Source organism: Mesoplodon densirostris, chromosome 1, assembly GCF_025265405.1.
Source record: "Mesoplodon densirostris isolate mMesDen1 chromosome 1, mMesDen1 primary haplotype, whole genome shotgun sequence".
Classification (NCBI taxonomy): domain Eukaryota; kingdom Metazoa; phylum Chordata; class Mammalia; order Artiodactyla; family Ziphiidae; genus Mesoplodon; species Mesoplodon densirostris.
The window spans coordinates 156,084,832-156,107,630 of NC_082661.1; the positions used below are offsets into that span (position 1 = coordinate 156,084,832).

Below are 22,799 nucleotides of genomic sequence, written 5' to 3' on the forward strand. Positions count from 1 at the left end.
GTGTTTTTAATACTTTTTTTTAAACATTAAAAAAAAAAAAGAAGACGTATTCATGAGCATGCTACTTCAAATGACGAGGACAGACATACCTTGCTTTCGCTTTCATTGGACAGAATTTCCAGGGCTTCCAGGTGTGACAAACCCTGATACTCATCAAACAGCATCCCGTAGTGTGCGGTCCTCTCGGCCGTGAGCTGCTGTGCCAGCCTCTGCTTCTCCTTCTCCTTGGCTTCCCGCAACATCTGCACAAATACACAGTGTTTGTACATTAGGTGTACGCTTAAAAGCCGCATTTCCTGCGGAAGATGTTGGGGGAGATGAGCACTGACTTGGTACTTGTGAAGTGTAGGTTTTAGTCACTGTGGAATTTCTAAAAAAATGACTTTTTGCATTGATCTTACTCACAATTTTTTACATAATATTCCACTTTGAACTTTTCATGTTCATATGTACACAGCAAAACAAAGCAAAAATTCTACACCCAGGAAGAGGATTGAAAAGCAAACAAAAGCTGACCAGTGGTTTCTACTGAAGTGTTTTCCATATGTGTGATTAATCTTATTTTTTTAAATGTCCAGATTTTCTACAATGAGCAAATTCTATGTACACTGGGAAAGTTGAATCTATTGTGACAGGATTAATTGCAACTTGTGCACCTAGGCAGACTTCAAAGCAAAAATAAGCTGGTCTGATTTTATTTGAGTTATTGAAAAATTTTGTGTGTGTGGTTATTAAACATCTTTGATGAAAATAATTAATAAAATATAAACTCATAGTGTATTCCTCACCAGATACTTAATGTAAGTATTAATATAAATAAGAATGTTAGCTTATCAATTCTTTGATAGATTGGTTTCTAGAAATACTGTGAACCGAGTTCCTCTCCAGGTTGATCATTTTTCTCCAGTTATTTTTCTGTTGATTAAATAATAAGACAGTAAAATAAACACAAGTCCACCAGTTACTCTTAATTTCCTGCCTTTGCTTTCTTCGATTCTAAGCATCTTTTATGTGATTCCTCATCAAGGTGACTGTGGCATTTAGTTTATAGGGTTCTTTACTATCTGTGAAGAGCACCATAAATGCACTGGCCACCACAAGGTCACAAGGGGAAGATCATGAAAGAATACATTTTGGTTTTTATTATGTGTCAATAAACAATCAGCTTCATTCTCCTTTTTGGTTCTTGAGGTTGTTAACCCCAAACCCACCAGGCTGCAGACAGAATTCTCCCTCCTGCCTGTCTTTAAGACTAAATAAGTATAAGATCTGAAAGTTTTCAAAACAGCCCCATCAAATCATCCCTGGGAATTGTTAACATTTACAATAAAACCCAGCTACTCCCACGGATCTCACTGGCTTGGTTGTGGTGAAATAAAGTAACAAAGTGACACTGAAATTGCTTTCTTTCCTATACCAACTTCCATCTCTAAATTCTAATTCAGGTTAGAGGGAAAAAGGGATGCAATAAAAGGTAAAGGGAAATTGTCACTTTGGAATGATGTGGATTCACCCAAGAAATGGAGAGTGAAATTAAAGTGGCCTAAAGAAGAACTAACTGGCTTTCGGGGTGCTGCTGCTACATTCCTTCTGGAGAAGAAAAGGAGATTGGTTTAAATAGCAGTGAGCGATTCTGGCATGGAAGACTTTGGGACAGAAAGGCAGCTTTGGAAACTTACACCAGTGGGATCTGAGAATCATCCTGTCCCCATGTTATTCAAAGAGTAAGACAGAATGCATGAGAAACTTAGGGAGGGCAAGCATGAACATTTCTGATGTCTAGAGTTATTTAGTGTGGATTAGGAAAAACATAACAGATGTCCCTCTCTCAGTTGATGGCAGCTTCATCCTTGTAGCTGCTCAGGCCAAAACCCTGGAATCATCCATGCCTCTTCCTTTTATCTCATACTCCATATTCAGTCCACCAGGAACTCTGGATCGACCTTCAAACTACACCAGAACCAGCCTTCATCACCACCTTCATGGCTTCACACTGCTCTGAGCCACCATTATCCTTTGTTTAGATACATGCAAACGCCTCCTGAGGAGGCTGTGAGAGGGGAGCATAAATGACCAAGAGCCCCGAGGGTGCGCTTTGAAACCCACTCTTCATTTGCACTGAGGTCATGCCTCTTACCACCGCCCCCTGCCGATCACTGGTGCAGCAGGGATGTTAGGGCAGACCTTCTCCTGGGAGACAGAAACTCCTCTGTCAGTGGACTTTGGCTGAAGGACTCTCCCATGGCTTTGCCAAACCTTCCTTAGACTGCACAGCAGTCTAGGATGATTGCACCCAGTCTCCTTTCTTGTTCCCCTCCACTGGGATCAGATTTGCATTGTGGTCTGATGGCTCTCCCCCAACTCCCAAAATTTTCTCTCACATTGTCATTTCTACCAATAAAATCCTTGCACGTTTAAACTTACCTTGGCATCTGCTTCTGGGAGGATGTAGGCTGATACACACTCTAACTGGTCTCCCTGCCCTTCACCCTCCCCCCAACCTAGTCTATTTTCAACACCATAACTAGAGTGATACTTTTAAAATCAGATCTTGTCACTCCAAAACGTTGCAATGGTCTCCCCATTTCACTAATAGTAAAGTCAAAGGTTCTTACAAACGCCCTCCATGATCTTCCATCACCTGCTCCCCATGACGACTCTGGCCTGATCTTCAGCAACTCTCATCCTGGCTCACTCCTCTCCCACCACACAGCATCCTTGCTCTTCCTTGTTCATACCAGACACTCCTGCCTCAGGGCCTTTGCACAAGCTGCTCTTTCTGCTTGAAATGTGCCTCACCCAGATTCTGCATAGTCAAGCCCCTCATCTCCTTCAGGTATTTGCTCAAACGTCATTCATGTATCTTCATGAAGTTCTCCCTCACAATCTGACTTAATACTTAACCTGCCCCTCACTCCCATATTCCTGATTACCCTCTTTCTGCTCTACTTTTTCTATTTTTTTGACAGCACTCATCATCTTCTAAAATATGAGATAATGTTTATTGCTTGTTTGTCCCTCCTCACTAGAACAAATCTCCATAATGACGGGGATATTTACTCATTTTGACCACTGATGTATCTCAAGTGCTTAGAACAGTGCCTAGCACATAGTGGACATTCAAAATGCATTGTGGAGTGAATGACCGAATGAAAAATTACTGTTTGGAAGGAAGTTGAAGTGGGTAATGGCCCCCCACATATTTTTCTCCCCTTTCTATGAGGCTGGAAGTAAAGGATTTTAAGATGGTAGAGCCACAAGACGTGGGCTGCCCACGAACGCTAACACTATAGGAATAAACGATAAAACTTCTTCATTTTAAGCCACATTGATACTTGGGTTATTATTATTATTTTTGGTTTTGTTTTGTATTTGTATAACATCTAGTGTTAATGTCCTGATTAATACAAAATCTATTTTCTTCTTTAAGGATCAGGAGGGTGATGGTCTAGCTGATCCTGCCAAGTCCGTACCTGGGCTGTAATATCACAGTGGTTATATGTGGGTTACTCTGGAAGAGCCAAGAAGAAATAACCTAAAAATCAAACTTTTCAGGAGCTGCCACTAACCTGTTGCCAGTGATAGCTCCTTTGTGGCTTCCCAGCACTGAGCCATGGGAAGATGTGTTTGTCCTGCCTGTGAAATTGATATGATCCTGCATCTGCTGCTCCTGATTTTGATAAGACATAGAGAGACCTGGTGTATCAGACTCTTAAGGGGGAAGGGGAAAAGGGGCATGATTGACACTATGGGGTCTGAGCTGGTCATGTGTCAACAGAAGGAGCAAGTTCGGTATTAGAGTTTTGTATTTGGAAAATAAGATAAACATTATTTTTAATTTTACTGACTACTGTTAGTAAGCAAAACATAGATTAAATTCTTCATACCATATTTCTCAAGGAGGAACACTTTAGAGCTGGAAGTATGAGAGGAGAAGTCTAACCTTGCACATAGTAAGAGAAATATAAATTAAAATTCCAATGAGATACCATTTCTACCTATCATCTTGACACATAAAAAAGACAATGACAACAATTAACATTCTCAGGTGCTAACTGTTAGTCAGGTTCTATTCTAACTCATTTCATCCTCACAACAAAGCTATCAGTAGGTATTGATGTTCCCAGTGTACATATGAGTAATCTGAGGCACAGAAGGGTTAAGTCATCTGCTCAAGGTCATGTAGCTAGAACGTGGTAGAGCTGGAATATAATGGTAATACAGACTGAATGTTTGGGTTTCCCCAAAATTCTTATGTTGAAACATAATCCCCAGTGTGATGATATTTGGAGGTGGGGCCTTTGGGAGGTGATTAGGTCATGAGGGTGGAACCCTTACGAACAGGACTCACGTCCTTATAAAAGAGACCCAGAGAGCTCCTTTGCCTTCTTCCACCATGAGATGAAACTGTGTGAAAACGTCTGTCTATGAATCAGAAAGCAGGCCCTTACCAGACACTGAATCTGCTGCTATTCTGATCTTGAACTTCCCAGACTCCAGAACTTTGAGAAATAACTGTTTGTTGTTTATAAGCCCCCCAGTCTGCAGTATTCTGTTACAGCAGCCCGAATGGTCTAAGACAAATGGCATCAATAGAATCATCCTCAAGAAATTAAGTATAATTTATACTTAATAAAGCAAGGTACAAAGGAGCATGGTTAGTATGCTAACATTTGGTTGAAAAAGTTTGTATGTATATATGTGCACAGGTATATATATGTATATGTTTAGCTATATCTATCTATATAGTCATATCTATATCCATATCTATATCTATATCTAAATCTGTCCATATAATGTCTCTGATAGAATCTGTAAGAAGTTGTTAACAATGGTTGTCTCCCATGATGTGTGGCTGGGGAAAGGGGTGCATTAGAAACTCAATTTTCACTCCCTGATATTTTGTGTCATTTGAATTTGACATGTGCTTTAAAATATCTATTAAAAAAGGTAAATAAAAATCTATTCACTTTATTGACCGAAAGAACAAATCACAAAAGTACATAATCCCACCTGAGATAAGGAAACGGTTCTCTCCATGAGTGTCTTGGTCCGCTTAAAACCTGGGTCACTTTCTGCAAGGACATTCATAGTTTTCTTGCCAATGAATTCCAGAGCATCAAGACCACCTGTTAAGACACTTTTACCCTGCCAATGAGATAATTGCACGAGATTAGGTTTTCATGTTTTGCTGTTCCGAGGCAGTCAGCACCTCCTAGACTGCACTATCTTCAAATATTAAAAGCAATATAAAGTCACCGTTTTTTCTCATCAGGAGATTTATCATCCATTTAATCCTATTTTCTTTTCCGTGGAAGAGCGTATGTCATATAATTTGTAGGACATGAAATGTTATTAAATAAGGATGCTTAAGAAAACCAAAGCACATTAGGGATTAATTTTATTGGCTGTGTGTATGAATCGATATGTTCCTAAGACAAAAAATTAATAGGTGACCCAATTGCTGTTTTTGTTTGAAAAAATTTTAACCCAAGTAACAGAATTATTTGGAGCAATCTATAAAAATGTCAAATACTCTTGCCAGTTTAGGGAATTCTTTAATATAGGGCCCTAGAGTGTAGGACCCTCAGGCTGTTTCAGTGGCTCTTGCATACTTTCACAAAGTAGCAATAACTGCCTATAATTAGTATTTTCATGAATTAAGACAGGTTGATTCCATGTGCTTCTGGCTTTAGAAATTGTTCTATTATGTAGTTAACCACTGCAAATTCCTTTGCCAGTCACTGTTTCTCTTTTTTTAAAAAAAAGAGTAAAACAACCAAGATTTACTCACATAAACTGTACATACAAACAAAACTGCTTACATTTCTTTGCAACATCTTCTTTGCCTATACCCCAACTATACAACTACAATTACAATATGCATATATCTGTGTTTTTTCTCACCTTACTTGAGTTTGCATAGGTTATATTTTATTATTACATTATTCTTTATAGGCGTTATCCATTTTCATAATTATCACTTCAGCAGCAATATTTGATTTCACTGATTAATATGCTTTATTAGTCATCTCCATCTTGGACATTTAGACTGTTTTCCGATTTGGGAGCCAATCAATAATCACACTACAAAACAGATTTTTTTTTTTTTTTTTTTTTTGGCGGTACGCAGGCCTCTCACTGTTGTGGCCTCTCCTGTTGCGGAGCACAGGCTCCGGACACACAGGCTCAGTGGCCATGGCTCACGGGCCCAGCCGCTCCGCGGCATGTGGGATCTTCCCGGACTGGGGCACGAACCCGTATCCCCTGCATCGGCAGGCAGACTCTCAACCACTGTGCCACCAGGGAAGCCCCAAAACAGATTTTTAAATGCACATATTTTGGGAGGACTAGGGGATATCAGCAATTCACACTTTTGCATAATTTGATTTACTTTCTCCTAACATCCTGTGAGGGATTACTTCAGTAGAGAATAAGATGGGAGAAGGAAGGATGAAGGGACTTTCAGTAAGAGCAGACTTGGTTGGGGGGTGTCTGGAGCTTGGGAAAAGGGAGAACCGGAAGGTTGGAGAGCACACAGAAAGGAATGTGAGGATGCTGAGGACAAACTCAGAGGGCCCTGCCTCGTAGCTCAGGGAGACCATGGATTTACTTTTTTTTTTTTTTTCTTTTCTTTTTTTTTTTGGCCATGCCTTTGTAGCATGCGTCATGTGGGATCTTAGTTCCCTGACCAGGGATCGAACCCGCTTCCCTTGCGTTGGGAGCGTGAAGTCTTAGCCACTAGACCACCAGGGAAGTCCCCATGAATTCACTTCTTACGCCAGAGGTAATGAAAGCACTCTGTCTTATCCCCAGCCCTACAACCCTCCCCGCACACCTGCTGTGGGCATACTGGACTTGTACTGCTATCTGACTCCTAAAACATACTTGCTGAACCCGTTCTCCCTGCTTAGTCTAGAGGACCTCGAGTAGCAAGGAAAGGAACAGTCATTTCCTATTTCTGGCATACCCTGACCTGAAGTCTGGCTAAGACACCCCCATATGTGTGTCCACAGCCCCCTCTTCTTCCCATACAGCACTGCATTTGACACCTGTTAAGTTGCCTCCACCTTCCAGGATGTTATGCCCTCTTGTCTTTCAGCTTATGCCCAGCATCTAGCATAGCTCTTGGGATATTATGCAAGCTAATTACCTTTTCTTTTAAATGAATGAATGAATGAGTAAATTGGACGTGAGCCATATTTCTTAAAAAACTAGTTATTTGGTTTCACATAGCAGAAAGTAAACCTTTTCTTTCTGATCCTGAAGACCAGCTAACTGCCTTATCTAAGTTGGGGTGCATCCCCCTTTTTTCATTATTCATCAGTGTTTTGTTGTCAATAACAAGCTTCTTAAGCTTCTTTAAAAGGAAGGGGCCTGGGAAGGAGGGATGTGTATTAGGGCTATTCAAGGAAAGAGGAGAGTGGGAACTGGGAGGTAGGGATGGAGGAAGAATGTTGGTCTTAGTTATCTGGAAACACTTTAGAAACATGTTGGGGAATGTTCCTGATTCTTTACTGGCATATATATATATATATATATATATATATATATATATATATATATATATATATGTGTGTGTGTGTGTATATATATATGTGTGTATATATATATATATATATACACATATACATATATACATACATATACCTGAATCACTTTATAACTTTTCAAATTGAAGGTTAAGAAACATAGAGCATCTCAGAAAAACAGCTCTAGGAAAGAGCGCTCTCTCCCCGCAAACAGAGGCTGTCCTTGCAGCCATTGGAAAGGACAATGTTATATCAGACTGAAAAATGCTCCTTCTAAGCAGTTCCCTTCTTTTAAACACAAAATATATTTCATTTTGTTCTTATCATTTTGGTTCCAAGGTTATGCCTACTCTGTGGGAGAAAGCATAACAAAATCATAATCCGAAGTTATGAGCAAGACCATCTTTTCTCTGATGTATCTAGGTCACTGGTAAATAGAAATATCAAAAAAAGGCACTGGCAGACCTCAGGGAAAACAGAGGAAGCAGCTAATGACTCACTGTGTTCTGAACCGCATTGGTGATGGCTGACAGCATGCCCCGAGACCCCGATGAAGGAGAAGTGGGTGGGCTTTCTGCAGGCCTCTGATCTGCGGCTGCAACTGCTACTAAAGAGAAAAACACCCTTTTAGAGTTCATTTTGCTGATATGAACTTGGAAATCTATTTGTGCACATGGTGTAGTGCAGCCCAAGTCCAAGAAATCCCCAAATAAATGCACCACTCACTTTGAGGGATTTCATTTGCAGTATCAGGTTGGGCCCCTTCGGAAGAGCCAGAATTCACACTATGAATCCGGAGGGTGGCCCCTGCTTTTTCCTTGACGGCTGTCAACCCATGACCTGTCAGGAAATAAAATATGGCTCATAGATACAATAGAAGCCCACGGTCTGCAGGTTCCATAGCTCACCTCCCAGAGCTCTTGTAAGCTGTAGGTGTATATCCCGACTGTGAGAGAACGTGGTGATTAACAGCACAGACTTTGCGAGCCCTCAGATGTGGGTTCCAGTCTGAGCTCAGTTTCACCATCACCCAGCTGGGTGACTTTTGAGAAGTTACCACCTCTCTGTGACTCAATTTCTCCACCGTGTTGTCAGGAGGAGCAAATAAGTGCATGTACAGGGCTCCCAGATGCTTTATTAGTCCCTCTTACTTCTCACACTATCTAACTAGCAACCTGGGGTTTCCAACCCAAGATATTATCTGTGAAGGGTATCCCTGTCTTACCCTCTTTCCTCTTTTCTAAGCTTCTCAAGGCAGGTATGTGTCATTCATTTTTTGATTCCTTGCAGGCCTATCCTATTGTAGGTACTCAATTACTACTTGTTGAATAGAAATCAGCTGAGGCTTAACAAAGTGTCAGTCATTCCTTTAGTACGGTCTGTATGTGTGAGAGCAGGGTCTGGAGATGACATGTCAAGATCCAAAGGCAAGCCAGTGGGAAAACCAGAAAGGGCACTCAACAGCTCTGATAGTTATCTTAAGCAGTAACAGTCCAAACACAAGATGTAAGAATAGTCGGCCAGGATGAGGGGCACTAATTTTACTCTATCTGAGCCGGGACAATCCCTATAATTCCCTGGAGCCCAGTACAGTGTGTATTCAATATCAATAACTATTTAGTGAATACAGAGCTGACCTTCTCATTCATTACCCCCACCCCGCCCTGGACACATACACACAAACAAACTTTGGCTTGACAGAGAAATAGCTTTGTCTACATTTTATTTTGGAGCCATTTTTTTCTCCTTAGAAAACTAATAGTCTAGTGATGTCCTAAGTGGCTGTTTGAATTCTTGGAGAAGCAGCCTGGGCTGTCATCATCACAGCACTCACCTCCCCCTTAGTGCTCGGGGAGAAAATGAAAGATTCACTCAGGACCCTAGGCAACCTCAGGTTGTTGAAACCCAAGGCAGCAGCAATATTAATATCTGGGGGAAAAAGGGCCAAGTCACAGCAGGATTTGAGAGCCAAAGAGAACCATCTAGTTGTAGAGGGCACCATTTAAATGACTGACCATCCATCTCCTGAATAAGAGAAAGACATGGATGAACTCCAAACCCAAAGAGTCATACTTCATCAATCGTAAGCTTGCTTATCAGAGGGATCTTAACTTAATCACGGCACAGAAATTTGCCAAACTGATAGAGGACTAATTATATCCAGTGGGAATCACCTGTTATTATACACTGTCTAGAAAACACTGAAACTTAGGAAACATTATTTACAGTGTTTACAACATTAATTACATACAGAAACATATGACTATATTCATGTGTAGATCATTAGACATAGTCCAAATTAATTATTGAGTTACTTTTAAAAAAGATGCACTATAACTGCTAATATTCCTTGACATCCTTTAAAAGCACAAATATTTTCAAAAAGGAAATAATGTACATCCAAATCTCCATCCATGATTCTCATTTAGATTTCTGAGAGCTAAAATCAAGGGATAAATGAGTTTCAGAAGGCTGGTAGGCATCTGCTATATCTTCTTTGTGTAAACTGTACAAGAGAGATGATTCCATATCCTTCCCTGAGACTATTCAGGGTTTAATGAACTTCACTGTCATTACCTCCTCTTTCACCTTCTGCATCCCTTTGCAGGCTAGAGCCATGTCTGAAGCTTTTCCTGGGGAAGAAAAGCTTCTCACCATCTCAGCTTCTCACAAACGACTATGGATATGTATGCATTACCTGTCTCTAGAAAAATCGCTTTGTTTCTGGAAGGAAATACCATTTTATGTGTATAATAAGTAGAATGTGTCTTTTTAACAGACATGACAATAGGCTGCTACTCCACCTACGCACACACACACACACACACACATATACACACACACAAACATACACACACTATTGAGGTATAATGGATGTACAAGGATTTGCACATATTCAAGATCCCTCCAATTATATTTTCTGATTAACAGTTCTTTTTTTCTGAGTTCTTTTGTTAGTGAAAGTACATCTTTAACTACACTCTACTAGAAATATAAAGCTATGGTTTTTCATAGCTAGGGTTTAGACTCTATGCCACACCCTACTTTGAAGAATAACTTCTAAAATTTTACTTAGTGTGACATCTAGTGCCCAGACAAGGAAGTAATAATATGGAGCGACTGCTGCCTTTTGACTGAGAGTGATTCATTTTCAGAGATACTGATTTTGTTCTACCAACAACAGAGAAAAACAACCAATATGAATAGTACTACAGGTATAGTTCATGGATTCATTTCTTCACATGTCATCATGAACCCTAAGTATCCCCAAGAAATGAACCCATCCAAATTCTATCGTTCTAAAGACGGAATATCCTCTACTCCTTGACTTACTGCAGTAAAAAGGTGAGTACTGCAAAGAAAGTAAGATAATACATGCCGTGATACTGTATCATTTAAAAACAAATGTTAAATGATTGGCTGGTGTTTAATTTATCATCCATACTCTAGTGGAAAACACCCTAAACTTAGGAGTCAGGAGTCTTGTGGAGGAATTTTGGTTCCATCAGTTATTAGCCATGTGGTCTTGGTGACCTTTCTGAGTCTCTGTTGCTGTGTCTTCTCTGAAAGGAGGTTTATAACATCTACCTCCCAGGGTTTTATAAGGTCACTGAGAAGAAATATGTGAAACCCTTGGTACTGGTCAACATTATTGAGCACTTACTATGTCCCAGGCACTGGACTAAATATTTTCAGTGTAGTAAATTATCTTATTTAATCTTTTCATTATGAAGTAAGAGATACTATTATGCCCATTTCACGATTGAGAAAACTGAGACCTGGTGATGTGAAATTACTTGCTGAAGGTCCCCAAACCAATAAGTGGCAGAGGCAGGATTTGAGCCCCATATTTCTGACTCTAAAACTCACTTGCTCAATCACTATGTTATGTTAAGAAAGTCTTACATGCCATTTGTAGTTGATTAAACGTCATTTTAGTCCCATTTCTATAACTCCTGGGAAATCAGATATTTAATCAGGAGCTTCCTCATCTTTAAAATATTGGTTTATGTTAAAATTAGCTTGAGTTACCTTACCTTGACCAAACAGCCAGGTGAAGGTCACCCCTGCAGTGAAACCTTCCTCTAACCCTGGCCCTCCCAGCTGTGCCTTGGGTTGGTACAGCTTAATGTTTTTAGGATCATCCCTGTGCTGTGCAGGCACGGATCCCAAGACACTGTATGGTGCTGTCTTCTACCTCCAGTTTAATTTTTTCTCAAAATTTTTTTACCAACCTCACTTCTTGTTGAGAAGATCAAAACCCCATTGAAGGGAGGTCTCCCCTCTTTCTGGAGGATGAAAATAATTTGTTGTTGGTAGGAGGGTCTCTCTGACCAAGTGGTAACTTAGGGGAGCAACAGTAGTTCTACACAGCACCCTGGATGGCTGGGTAGCCTTATGGGTACTTTCTGCTGGTCCCTTATGATAAAGGACCCCCCAGGAGGGCAGCAGCTAACTTGTTCAGAGGGTTCTCCCCTTTTAGATTGCTTTAATTTTTAATATAACATTTCCTTCTTTTTCATTTCATTTCTTTCTTTTTCTTTTTAAAAGGTGGATATATAGAAAAGAAACTTTAAAAAAAATCCCATAATCCCATTTCTCTGATATATCTGGTTGATTTCTAAAAATAAACATTTATTAGGTTAATCTATGTCAAGGTACTGTGAGAGTTCATTATAACATTTTTGCAACTCTTCTGTAGGTCTGAATATTTTTCAAAATAAAATTTTTAATTAGTGATAAAAAATGTAAAATTAAATAAATAAGTAAAAATAAACATTTATAATGTTAGCAAAATCAGAGTATAGAAACATAGACAACAGAAGGTGGGCCAGCCTCTTTCTCCCTGAACAGCGCCTATTGACCTAACAGCCAATACAGTCTATGAGCTTACAGGGGCCTATGGAATGATTTAAGACATGAAAAGAAGTATTGGTTCTAAAAGACAGAAAAGAAAATTTGCAAATTAGAAATTAAATAATATTTACTTAAATGTATTCAAAAATGTAATACTTGGTCAACTGGTCAACTATAGTTCAAGTAAATTCAACTCTTCCACAGTTATATATAAATTATATATTTAATGAGGGATGTGGGTGCATTTTATTATATTTGTTGTGATATGACAGGGACTTCCAAAAGGAGGGGGCTCTTAAAAGACTTAAAGAGGCCCTGCCTTCCTTCCAGCCCCACCCCCTACCCCCCATTTCCTTCTAAGGATAACAAGTCTGATTTGTTTCTTATTGATTCCTTTCACAGAAAAGTTCTGAAAAGCACATCCCTATATATAAGTGTCTTGGACCCAGCTTCACCATATACAGTGGAGGTCTCAGCATGTGTAGATGGTGGTGGAGGCTGTGTGTGCTGCCTGGGATCCCAGTGCTCCTTCACCCCTGCTGACAGCTAGCTCTCAGCTAAACGCCTCCCTTTGAAATGCCCTTCACCAAAGGGAATTGGCTCCTTCAAGACTGTACTGTAATGACTGGTCAGTGGGGAAGTTGGTGATACAAAAGCCTGGTCCTGTGCCTTATGCCCTGGGACAGCTCTGAAGAGTCATCCCAACCCCCAAGCTCCCTATGGGATGGGCTGTGGCCTCTGATGCAACTGCATTGCAGCCCAGTTCCGCTTTCCTAGTCCTTCGCTCTCTTGCAAGACTTGTTCCTGAGGGTCCTTCCTAATAAAACTCCAGGACACTCATCCCTGCCTCAGTTTCTCCCTGGGCATCTGATCTAGGACACTGATCTACCTCATTCTTTTTAACGGTTGCATAGAATCAGAATTCCACTAAATGGCTCTGTCATGTTTAACATCCTCTGTGGATGGATACTTGGGTTGTTTCCAGTTTCTCATACATGCCTGGTGAACTCCCTCAGCTCTTTCAGGTCTCTGCTCAAATACCATTTCATTAAGATCTACCCCACACCACCCTTTTTAAAAGCTTAACCTGTACTCCTGACACTACCTTATATTTTTCATAGACTTAACACTTTATAACCCTCTCTATAATTTTCCTACTCATTATGTGTATTGTTTATTTTTTAATTTTTAAAAACTTTAATTTTTTTGGAGTATAGTTGATTTACAATGTTGTGTTAGTTTCAGGTGTACAGCAAAGTGATTCACTTATAAATATGTATATAATCATTCTTTTTTTAGATTCTTTTCTCATATAGGTTATCCCAGAATATTGAATAGAGTTCCCTGTGCTATATAGTAGGTCCTTGTTGGTTATCTATCTTATATATAGTAGCGTGTGTACGTTCATCCCAAGCTCCTGATTTATCCCTCCCCCAATATTTCCTCTTTGGTAACCATAAGTTTGTGTTTGATATCTGTAAGTCCGTTTCTGTTTTGCAAACAAGTTCATTTGTTTCAGCCTTTTTAAAAATTAGATTCCACATATGAGTGCTATCATAAGATATTTGTCTTTGTCTGACTTACTTCACTTAGTATGATAATCTCTAGGTCCAACCATGTTGCTGCAAATGACATTATTCCATTCTCTTTTATGGCTGAGTAATATTCCATTATATAAATATATACCACATCTTCTTTATCCATTCCTCTGTCAATAGACATTTAGGTTCCTTCCATGTCTTGGCTATTGTAAATAGTGCTGCAATGAACATTGGGGTGCATGTATCCTTTCGAATTTTGGGTTTTTTTCTGGGTATATGCCCAGGAGTGGGATTGCTGGATGTGTATTGTTTATTGTCTGCATCCTTCCACGAGTCTGTAAGCTCTACTCCAAGGTCTTCATCTTGTTTACTCACTGCTTTACCTCAAGTGCCTAGAATAGGGCCTGGTAAGATATGTATTTGCTGAGTGAATTGCATATTGAACATCTTTGGACATATACATTAATGAACTTTTGCAAAGAATAAACAGTGGAACTGCTGGACAGAGGACACATGCATTTAAAATTTTATAGATAGTGTTAATTGCTCTTCTGAAGGTTGTGCCAAGTTCTACTCTTCTTTGGGTGAATTTTTGAGAAATAGAACAATTTAAAAATATTGGCTGTAAAACCGATAGCTAGTGGGAAGCAGCCGCATAGCACAGGGAGATCAGCTCGGTGCTTTGTGACCACCTACAGGGGTGGGATAGGGAGGGTGGGAGTGAGGGAGACACAAGAAGGAGGAGATATGGGGATATATGTATATGTATAGCTGATTCACTTTGTTATACAGCAGAAACTAACACACCATTGTAAAGCAATTATACTCCAATAAAGATGTTAAAAAAATAAATAAATAAAAATAAAAATATTGGCTGTATTTCAGACTCTACTATCAATGAATTCAAGATATTATAGTTGTGAGAAGTAGTTATTTAGAAAAACACATAGATGGTGTTGCTGTGCTCTACTAAAGCCAACTTCAGGGCAGTAGAAACTGCAGCCAATCAACCTTCCTTTTGGAAAAGTCTTCTCTCTCCATAATGATGGTTGATGCCTACTCTGTAATTAGATACTCACTTCTCTTTAGGCTCAAAATTGACAAGAGTTTCTGAACTCATAGTGTTTGCCTTGCCATCACATAGGAATTCATTAACTTATTCATAGATTGTAAAGGATTGTGAACAAACTCCAAGCATTAATTCTATTATCTTTTGTATCAATGATCCTTGAGAATTTTCACATCATCAGCAATGCCACCTTCAAAAATGAATCCATGGGATATTGATACTGAAATACCTAGTTAAGAGTTCTTACTGTAGTATCATTCTGATAAGTTTGCCGTTCTCTGTGATAAAAAGACATGGTTATTATTTCTGACAGTGCTGGTAGAAGACTTTCATTAAAATGTGCTGAAGGAAAAAATCGTGTAACTCAGGAGAGGATGAGGAAGGAGAACAATGGTAACTGTGAAGAGGTAAATATGCAGATCAGATCTCTCTCCCCCTCCTCAGGTACTCTTATACAAGGTGCTGAGACTCATAAAACTGTCAAAACTAGAATTTTAAATAAACATGTAGGTCATTTGTAGTATCTGGAAATAAGTTGATCTATTCTACTATAGAATTTTTACCTTGGTATATTTGTATATATCTCAGCATTGTTGACTTTCATTTTGATTACTGGTCCACCACTTAGCTTAGCAATATATTCTATGATTAAGTCAGGTCTCTAAGGTGCTTGTGGGAAATCACATCTGGTTCTCACAACAGTACTTTGAATTATCATCAAAATTGCTTTTTCTTTTTTTTTACATTTTCCTTTCCCACTCTGGTTTCTTCCTGGATCTTAAATAACAACCATTTTCATTGTATCTTATGAACTTGTCCAAAGGCATGAATGGCAGCTGATCAAGTCTTCTTAGAATGTGATAATAGCATGGCTGTCAACGAAACTAATGCAGGAGATATGGCCTCTCCAAAAACAATTGTTGGTTGAGAAATGTTTGATTTTATATAAACATTGGAAAGGTTGCTTTTTCTCACACTTAACCTTGGGGGTCAAAGTAGTGAGGCAAAAGACAAAATATAAAAATACAGTGTAGCAAAAAGTCAATCAATTTTCTATATTTTTCTACTTAGCACAGTGGTTACAAATATCTTTCTCCTGCTATATACGGCTACAAACTATGGAATCATCATATTCTGGAAGATGGAGGGAATCTTAGAATTTCTCAAGTTCTTCTACCCATAATTTTCCAAGTAAGGAGCTGAGTCTGGAGAGGTTCAGTGCATAGTGTAGCTAGGTAGTGACAATTCTTTGAGATCACAAGTTAGTAGCAGTTGGGACCGGGTCTCAGGTCTTATGACTTCTGATACAGTGCTCTTTCCAGGACAGAACCACCTTCTAAATCTTTCCATTCTCCAATTACTCTCCTGCCAACTCTAAACAGTTCTAATGATTGTGACTACAGTTTTTCAACAACTGTAAGAAGTACCAGTTTCTGTTTCTAGTGCTCAATTGACAGCTCTGAGTTTTGTTATAGATTCTGTCTTGCATAGAATTCCATCTGCAACTGGAATTACCCCGGGGGTAACATGAGGTTTCTGAGTGGGAATTAATTGCAGTAGAATATGTGGTTATTTTCTTTCTTTACTTTCCACAGGCAATTTATAAACCTTCAAGAGCTTGTCTGCTGCTGTGAGTGCTCTGTTTTCCAATAAGTTGTTTTGCCCTGTGATAATAAACTGTTACTGCTGCAAAGCCCTGGATGGATATTATTTGCCCGTACAGAATGGAAGGTCTGCCTTGCTTGCCTCTCTCAATCCAAAGATAGTAGCTCAAGATAGACCACAGCCCAGGACGGTGCCCATAACTTTTTCAAGCTTCTGTAAACAGGTGGTTGAGCCCTATTCTAACCCTCTGTTTCAGGCTGTGAGCCTGGCTGTGACACCTCTCCATTTGTGGGACACTTGTGATCCCTGTTATCTTTTGGGAGTCAAATTCCCAATCACCACCACTGCCTGTTTCCAGCCTTGGAAGCTAAGCCTCCCGTTATGCTTCAAGTTTTAATTCTCTATCAGGTCCACCAAAATACTTATCTCGTTTTCAAGTATATACTGGTATTAGTTTAGCTACTATTATTTTGTAAAGTTAAAGCCCATCCTGACCAAAAATCTCCAAAATATACCTGGAGAACAACTTAGGGATGGCATTCAGCTATCTTGTTATTGCATTTATTGGGGTTGTGATGACCAGTGGTGATGAACAAATTTAGTCTCTACATCTCTAAAGATAGCTCCAATTTTTCCAAAGGGATTCTTAGAATGAGTATCAATATTTCCAATTTTCTTTGCTCTCCCTCATGTGCCCTTTGGTCATTGTGGGTGCAAATAAGAGAAAAATGCGAAGATTAAAATGCTTTTCAAACTTCCAACATATATCAGGGAGACAGTGCTTTGGGAAGGATCCCTGGTATTCTCCTTACTTACTGCAAGTAATAATAAATCCTTCCTTCTCCTGAAAAAAAAATTCCAACATGTAGCCAGAGCCCTTAAAAAATACTAAGTTTCGGGCCTCCCTGGTGGCGCAGTGGTTGAGAGTCCGCCTGCCGAGGCAGGGGACATGGGTTCGTGCCGTGGTCTGGGAAGATCCCACGTGACGCTGAGCGGCTGGGCCCGTGAGTCATGGTCGCTGAGCCTCTGCTTCCAGAGCCTGTGCTCCGCAACAGGAGAGGCCGAAACAGTGAGAGGCCCACGTACCGCAAAAAAAAAAACAAACAAACACAAAACTAAGTTTCTGGCATCGTTGGTATAACTGATGAGGTTTTCAAACGGAAAAGGGAGGTTTGTTAGGGAGAATTGAAAGATCACCCCAAGATTCTCAACCCTGGCATATGCAACATGTAATCCCCCCACTTTGAGTGTGGACAGGATTGTGAATATGATGGGATTCATTCCCATGATTAGGTTACATTATACAGTAAAGGTGAAGGGACTTTTCAGAAGTAATTAAGGTCCTTAATCAGTTGAATTTGAGTTAATCAAAAGAGAGATCCTGGATGAGCCTGAACTAATCAGGTGGGCTTTAAAAGGGACTTGGGCCCTTCCTAAAGGGAGAGATGGGAAGCATGGGAGAAATTATCCTGCTAGCTTTGAAAAAGGACTGGAGGGCAGCCTCTAGGAGTTGAGTGACCCTGGCCAATAACCAGCAAGAAAAGAGGGGTGTCAGCCCTACAACCACAAGGAACTAATTCTGCCAACAACGTGAATAACCTTGAAACTGACCCTGAATGTCAGATGACAATGCAGCTAGCTGACACCTTGATTTCAGCCTGGCAAGTCACTAAGCAGAGAACCCAGCTATCTTGGACCTGAATTCCTGATCCATAGAAACTGTGAGATAAACACTGTATGTTGTTTTAAGCCTCCACATGTGTGGTAATTTGTTACACAGCAACAGAAGTGAATACAAGAGGGTCTACTTGAACTTCATTCTGATATTTGATGGGGCAATGTGTGACTGTCAGATCATCTCAGAGGAACCCTGTCTCCACCAACCATAAGAGGGAAATGGCAGTAGTGATGGCACAACGATTCTACTGGTCCACAGGCAGTTATCTCCCCAGGTTCTTCTGGATCAGTTACTGCACAGAGCCAGGTGAGAAGAACCACAACTTTTAGGTGGTTGCAACATTAACAAGACACAACATTTATTCGGGGTGCCTTAGGGAAACCTCAAGAGTAACCCCAAACCCAAGCACAGGCTAAAGATTAAGACACTGACTTGAGGTCAAATTAAAAGATGAGTGCCTACCAGTATGGGCTGGGACCTGCCCTCGGAGTCACAGCCTGATTTTTAAGCAGTAAAGCCAGCATCATCTACTGGTTATACCTGAATCAGGTAACAAAACCTAGAGGTCTTGGAGCACAGTCCACCGGATGAAGGCTGCACTAGGCTGTATATGTTCAAAGGTCAGATTACAACAGGACACTGAAAAAGATAATGGACAGTAAATTCAACAGGCAAGCCGCCAGTTGATGGATGGAAAACTTTATAAAGGTCCAGCAAAGCCCAAAGTCAAATGGTGAGGTGTAGTCGCTGACTGATAAGAAACAATAGCAAAGAGTCAGACCTACCAGGAGCAAAGCAGTCACAGGTGAGTGCACCTGTAAGTGTACCAAAAACACCTGCACATGACACCCACAGGGCAGCTGATAGCTGTCTTTACCGTGGAAGGAGCTTATATTTAAATTTTTAATGAGAAAGTAAATCCTTTGTCTATAATAGAACCTTCTGAAGCAACAAGTTCATTATAAGCCAGGGCAGTTCTGGACACCATTATAACTGGAAGCACCCAAAACACTGTACTGTTTTATGATGTAAACCATGAGGAGAGCTGTATAATTTGGTGACCATATAATTTACCGTTCCATGACTTATCACAACTTCAAAAACTTTTAGACTGCACCTTTTTAATTTTGGTTCAGAACGCTGGCAATCCTGAGTGTTGCCAGTGGCAAGATCCATTTGAGAGCCACTAAAAGCTCAACATTTTCCCTAGGAAGTAGGATGCCTTCAGGTTCCTGTCTTCACTCTTATGAAAAGACTCTGTCCTGTTCAAAAAACAAAACAGGCTCTTCTACTTTAATCTGATTAAATATTCCATCTGCATCTGTAATATCCATGGCATACCTGGCCTTTCAATTAGCAATAGAAAAAAATTTGCTTTCCAGGCTCTCATGCAGAGGGCAATGTTTATTTGACCACCACCTACTTCTTGCCAGAGCTCTCCTGATACTTGACAGACATAGAATTAGGAGAATGCAATCTATCCATTCTTCCAGGGAGTCTAAATTCTATCAGATTAGGTATCTGGCCCTTCAACTGCTTGTGACCATGGTCCATTAGAGTGGGGTCAAAGACCTCAGCCCTGCTGGTTTTAGGAGTAACAGTGAATTGGACCAATTCATGGCCCATCACAAGATCCTCATGCCACAGAGATACCTTGAGAACACCTGAGTTAGATGATCTGCAAGCTGTGTTACCTGTGACTTCCCCTGTCCTACTCTTCACTCTCTACCCTCAAGATGAAATGCTATAGCTACATTATCATAGACATGTTTATGTTGTACCTTCAGTTTTCATGAAGAGTGGATACAAGAAATGGTCACATGAAGAATATTTTGACAAACCTTCACTGATGAAGACATTGTCCATTATATTTTCTCTTTGTATACGAGCCAATACGAGGCATTTCTTCAAAAGTTTAATACAAGGAAAATAAATTTATCTAAATAAACTGTCTTGTTTTATCACTCAATGAGATAGATAATCTACTGGTAGCCAAGAGTCTCAGAGTTAAGGTCAATGTTCAATTATATTAGCCTTGATATATATCTCCTCCCAACCTGCATATTTCTTTTTGTATTTGTATTTTAATACCCTGTGATGAATGCCTTTTATTGAGATACCTCAAATCCTTTTAGGGAGTAGGCTATTTATATATTTTAAAATGTTCAAGTGGGATGATAATCACAAAGCATTAAGGATATATTATAAAAGCCTAAATTTTATATTCGAAGATGCAGTATAATATAATGGTTAAAAGCCATACTGTGTGGTTCAAAGCCCAATTCAGCCACTCCTGACTTTGGATAATGTTTAACCTCTCTGTGATTCAGCTTCCTTACCTCTAAAATGGAGAAAATAAGAGTACCTCCTCATAGGGTTATTTTGAAGAATAAATATATTAATATACAGGAAGCACTTAGAACAGCAAACACAAAAAACAATTTGCTCTTATTATGTCATGAGCTAATGTTAAACTCTATCAGTACGTGGTATGATCAAAATGTCATATCCTATTTGGCTCCTGAACTTTATCCATTCAAACGCAATGTGGAATGCTTACCTACTGTGGCAGATGCTGATGAGAGCAGAGATTTGCCCCAGGAGCCCCAGCCTGCCCAGCCCCCTCCATGTGGAGAGGAATCCACGGCCTGCAAAAAACCAGATTACCCACAAGGTCAGCAATTTCATTTATCCCTGAATGGAAAAACACCCATTCATTTGAAACAAAGAGAAGGTTAAAAAAAAATCACCAACAACCATATCTCATTGGCTTATAGTTTATAAGGGCCATAAACCAGTCTACATTGCAATGTGTACTTTGGAACCAAACTGGTTTGTAGTGGTGTTGGCTTCTGAGGGCTTAGCTTGAAGTGAGAAGGGAATGTGATGTCAACTAAGACCCAAATCTCCCATTATCTGGAAGACAGGGATAGGGCTGTGGAGGGGAGGGGGAGATTTAATATTTTAGGGTACAGAGTGATTTCTCAAAACTCCAAAACAACCTTGACTCATGCAATTTTTACAGAACTAAAATAATGTGCTCTTCAAGGTAAAGTTAACTTTCAAATCTCTGGGGTGGTAGGAGGGAGCTTTGGCATGGATGGTAGTAGGCAAAGTGTCTAGAAAAGCATCAATAAGCTTGGAGATGGCGAATAGCAACAGGAAGCCTTTTGAGGTAGACAACTTTCAAGGTGTCCACTCCACTCACAATGACCCCTGTAACTATATCTCTCACTGTCCCTGGGCTCACTTGATTCAAATTCTTTTTCCTAGGTATTTCGATTGGGACTGAGATATTCTGGTTCAGCTTGAATAGAAGATAAAAATTCAGACAATGTGGGGTGACCATATTCTACCCACCATACAGACTAAGAATTAAGAGAAAGCACAGTGAGCAGAATCTTCTCTGAGATACGCTCAGAGAAGCTGTTTGGATTCCAGAGAGCTTCTCAGCCTCTGCTTCCTGTCCCTCTTCAAGGCCCTGCTGCATTCCTACTTTTGGGTTTTATGAGATTCTAGCACAGTGTTTCTCTCTCTTTTAATGTTTTGTTCACTGTTATGTCCACAGAGCATAGAATTCATGGCGTATAATGAGTGCTTAATAAATTTAGTTGTTAAATAAATGACTGAAATTCATCCATTTTCTTAGGTGTGCTTAGTTTCTGTTACTTGCAACCAATGCATCCTGACTCGGTGGAACCACAGCTTTCCCTTAATATCCAGGAATGCATTATAGAAAATGAGGCAAGAACACATTAGGAGATGGAGAATAACAGCTCTTTCACTCCAAGAAAAGAAAGGAAGAAGTTAAGAAGGAAATGAAAAATTCCTACAGAGTTTGTAGATTCTATAACTTTTGACTCAAGGCTGGTCCATCATCATCCCCAACTTCCTTCTGCATGCAGTCTTCCACTCTTATCTTCCACTCTTGCAGATAAGGGTGGCCATGTGAAACAGTTTTGACAAATGAGATATAAATGGGAAAGGTTTTGCTTTCATGATAAATTACACAGTTTTGTCTGGTGCCGACTCTCCCCTCTCCTTTTTTCCTGCCCTGAATGTGGACCTGATGCTTGAAACTGAAGCAGCCATTTTTGCTGCCATGAGGGAAAGGCCAGGGAATCACAGAGTCACTGGTCCTGGTACTGCTAAGCTACTAAACAAATGTGAGTTGTTGCATATCTCCATTCTTTCTGTTAAGTGAGAAAAAATTAATTGTTATTTTGTAAGCTAATATATGTTGGGTTTTAGTTACTTGCAGCCAAATGCATTCCTAAGTGATTCACCTCGTAAATATCAAACATCATCCATCAGCATAGACTACTGGTCAAGAGTAAAGGTTATGGACTTAAATTGCTTGGGTTTGACTCCAGGCTCTGCCACTTGGACATGTTTAGCTATCACTGACTCATTACAAAAATGCAACCATAAGTGTAAGAACCAATAACCTCACAGGGTTATTGTGAAAATTAAAAGAAATAATTCACATAAATCTGTAAGCATAGTGCCTAGCACAT

The 22,799-nt window shown here is 39.8% G+C and overlaps 1 protein-coding gene across 1 annotated transcript in view; it reads right to left on the reverse strand.

Annotated features, from left to right (window-relative positions):
* FAM114A1 (family with sequence similarity 114 member A1) overlaps nt 1-22,799 on the reverse strand; it is a 71,291-nt gene that overhangs the window by 25,009 nt on the left and 23,483 nt on the right. Inside the window, exons 4-8 of the mRNA XM_060097220.1 lie at nt 20,843-20,930; nt 8,259-8,372; nt 8,033-8,139; nt 5,014-5,148; nt 90-242 (exon numbers count right to left, since the gene is read on the reverse strand). Coding sequence (XP_059953203.1) covers nt 90-242; nt 5,014-5,148; nt 8,033-8,139; nt 8,259-8,372; nt 20,843-20,930 — 597 coding nt within the window. The remainder of the gene's footprint in view (nt 1-89; nt 243-5,013; nt 5,149-8,032; nt 8,140-8,258; nt 8,373-20,842; nt 20,931-22,799) is intronic.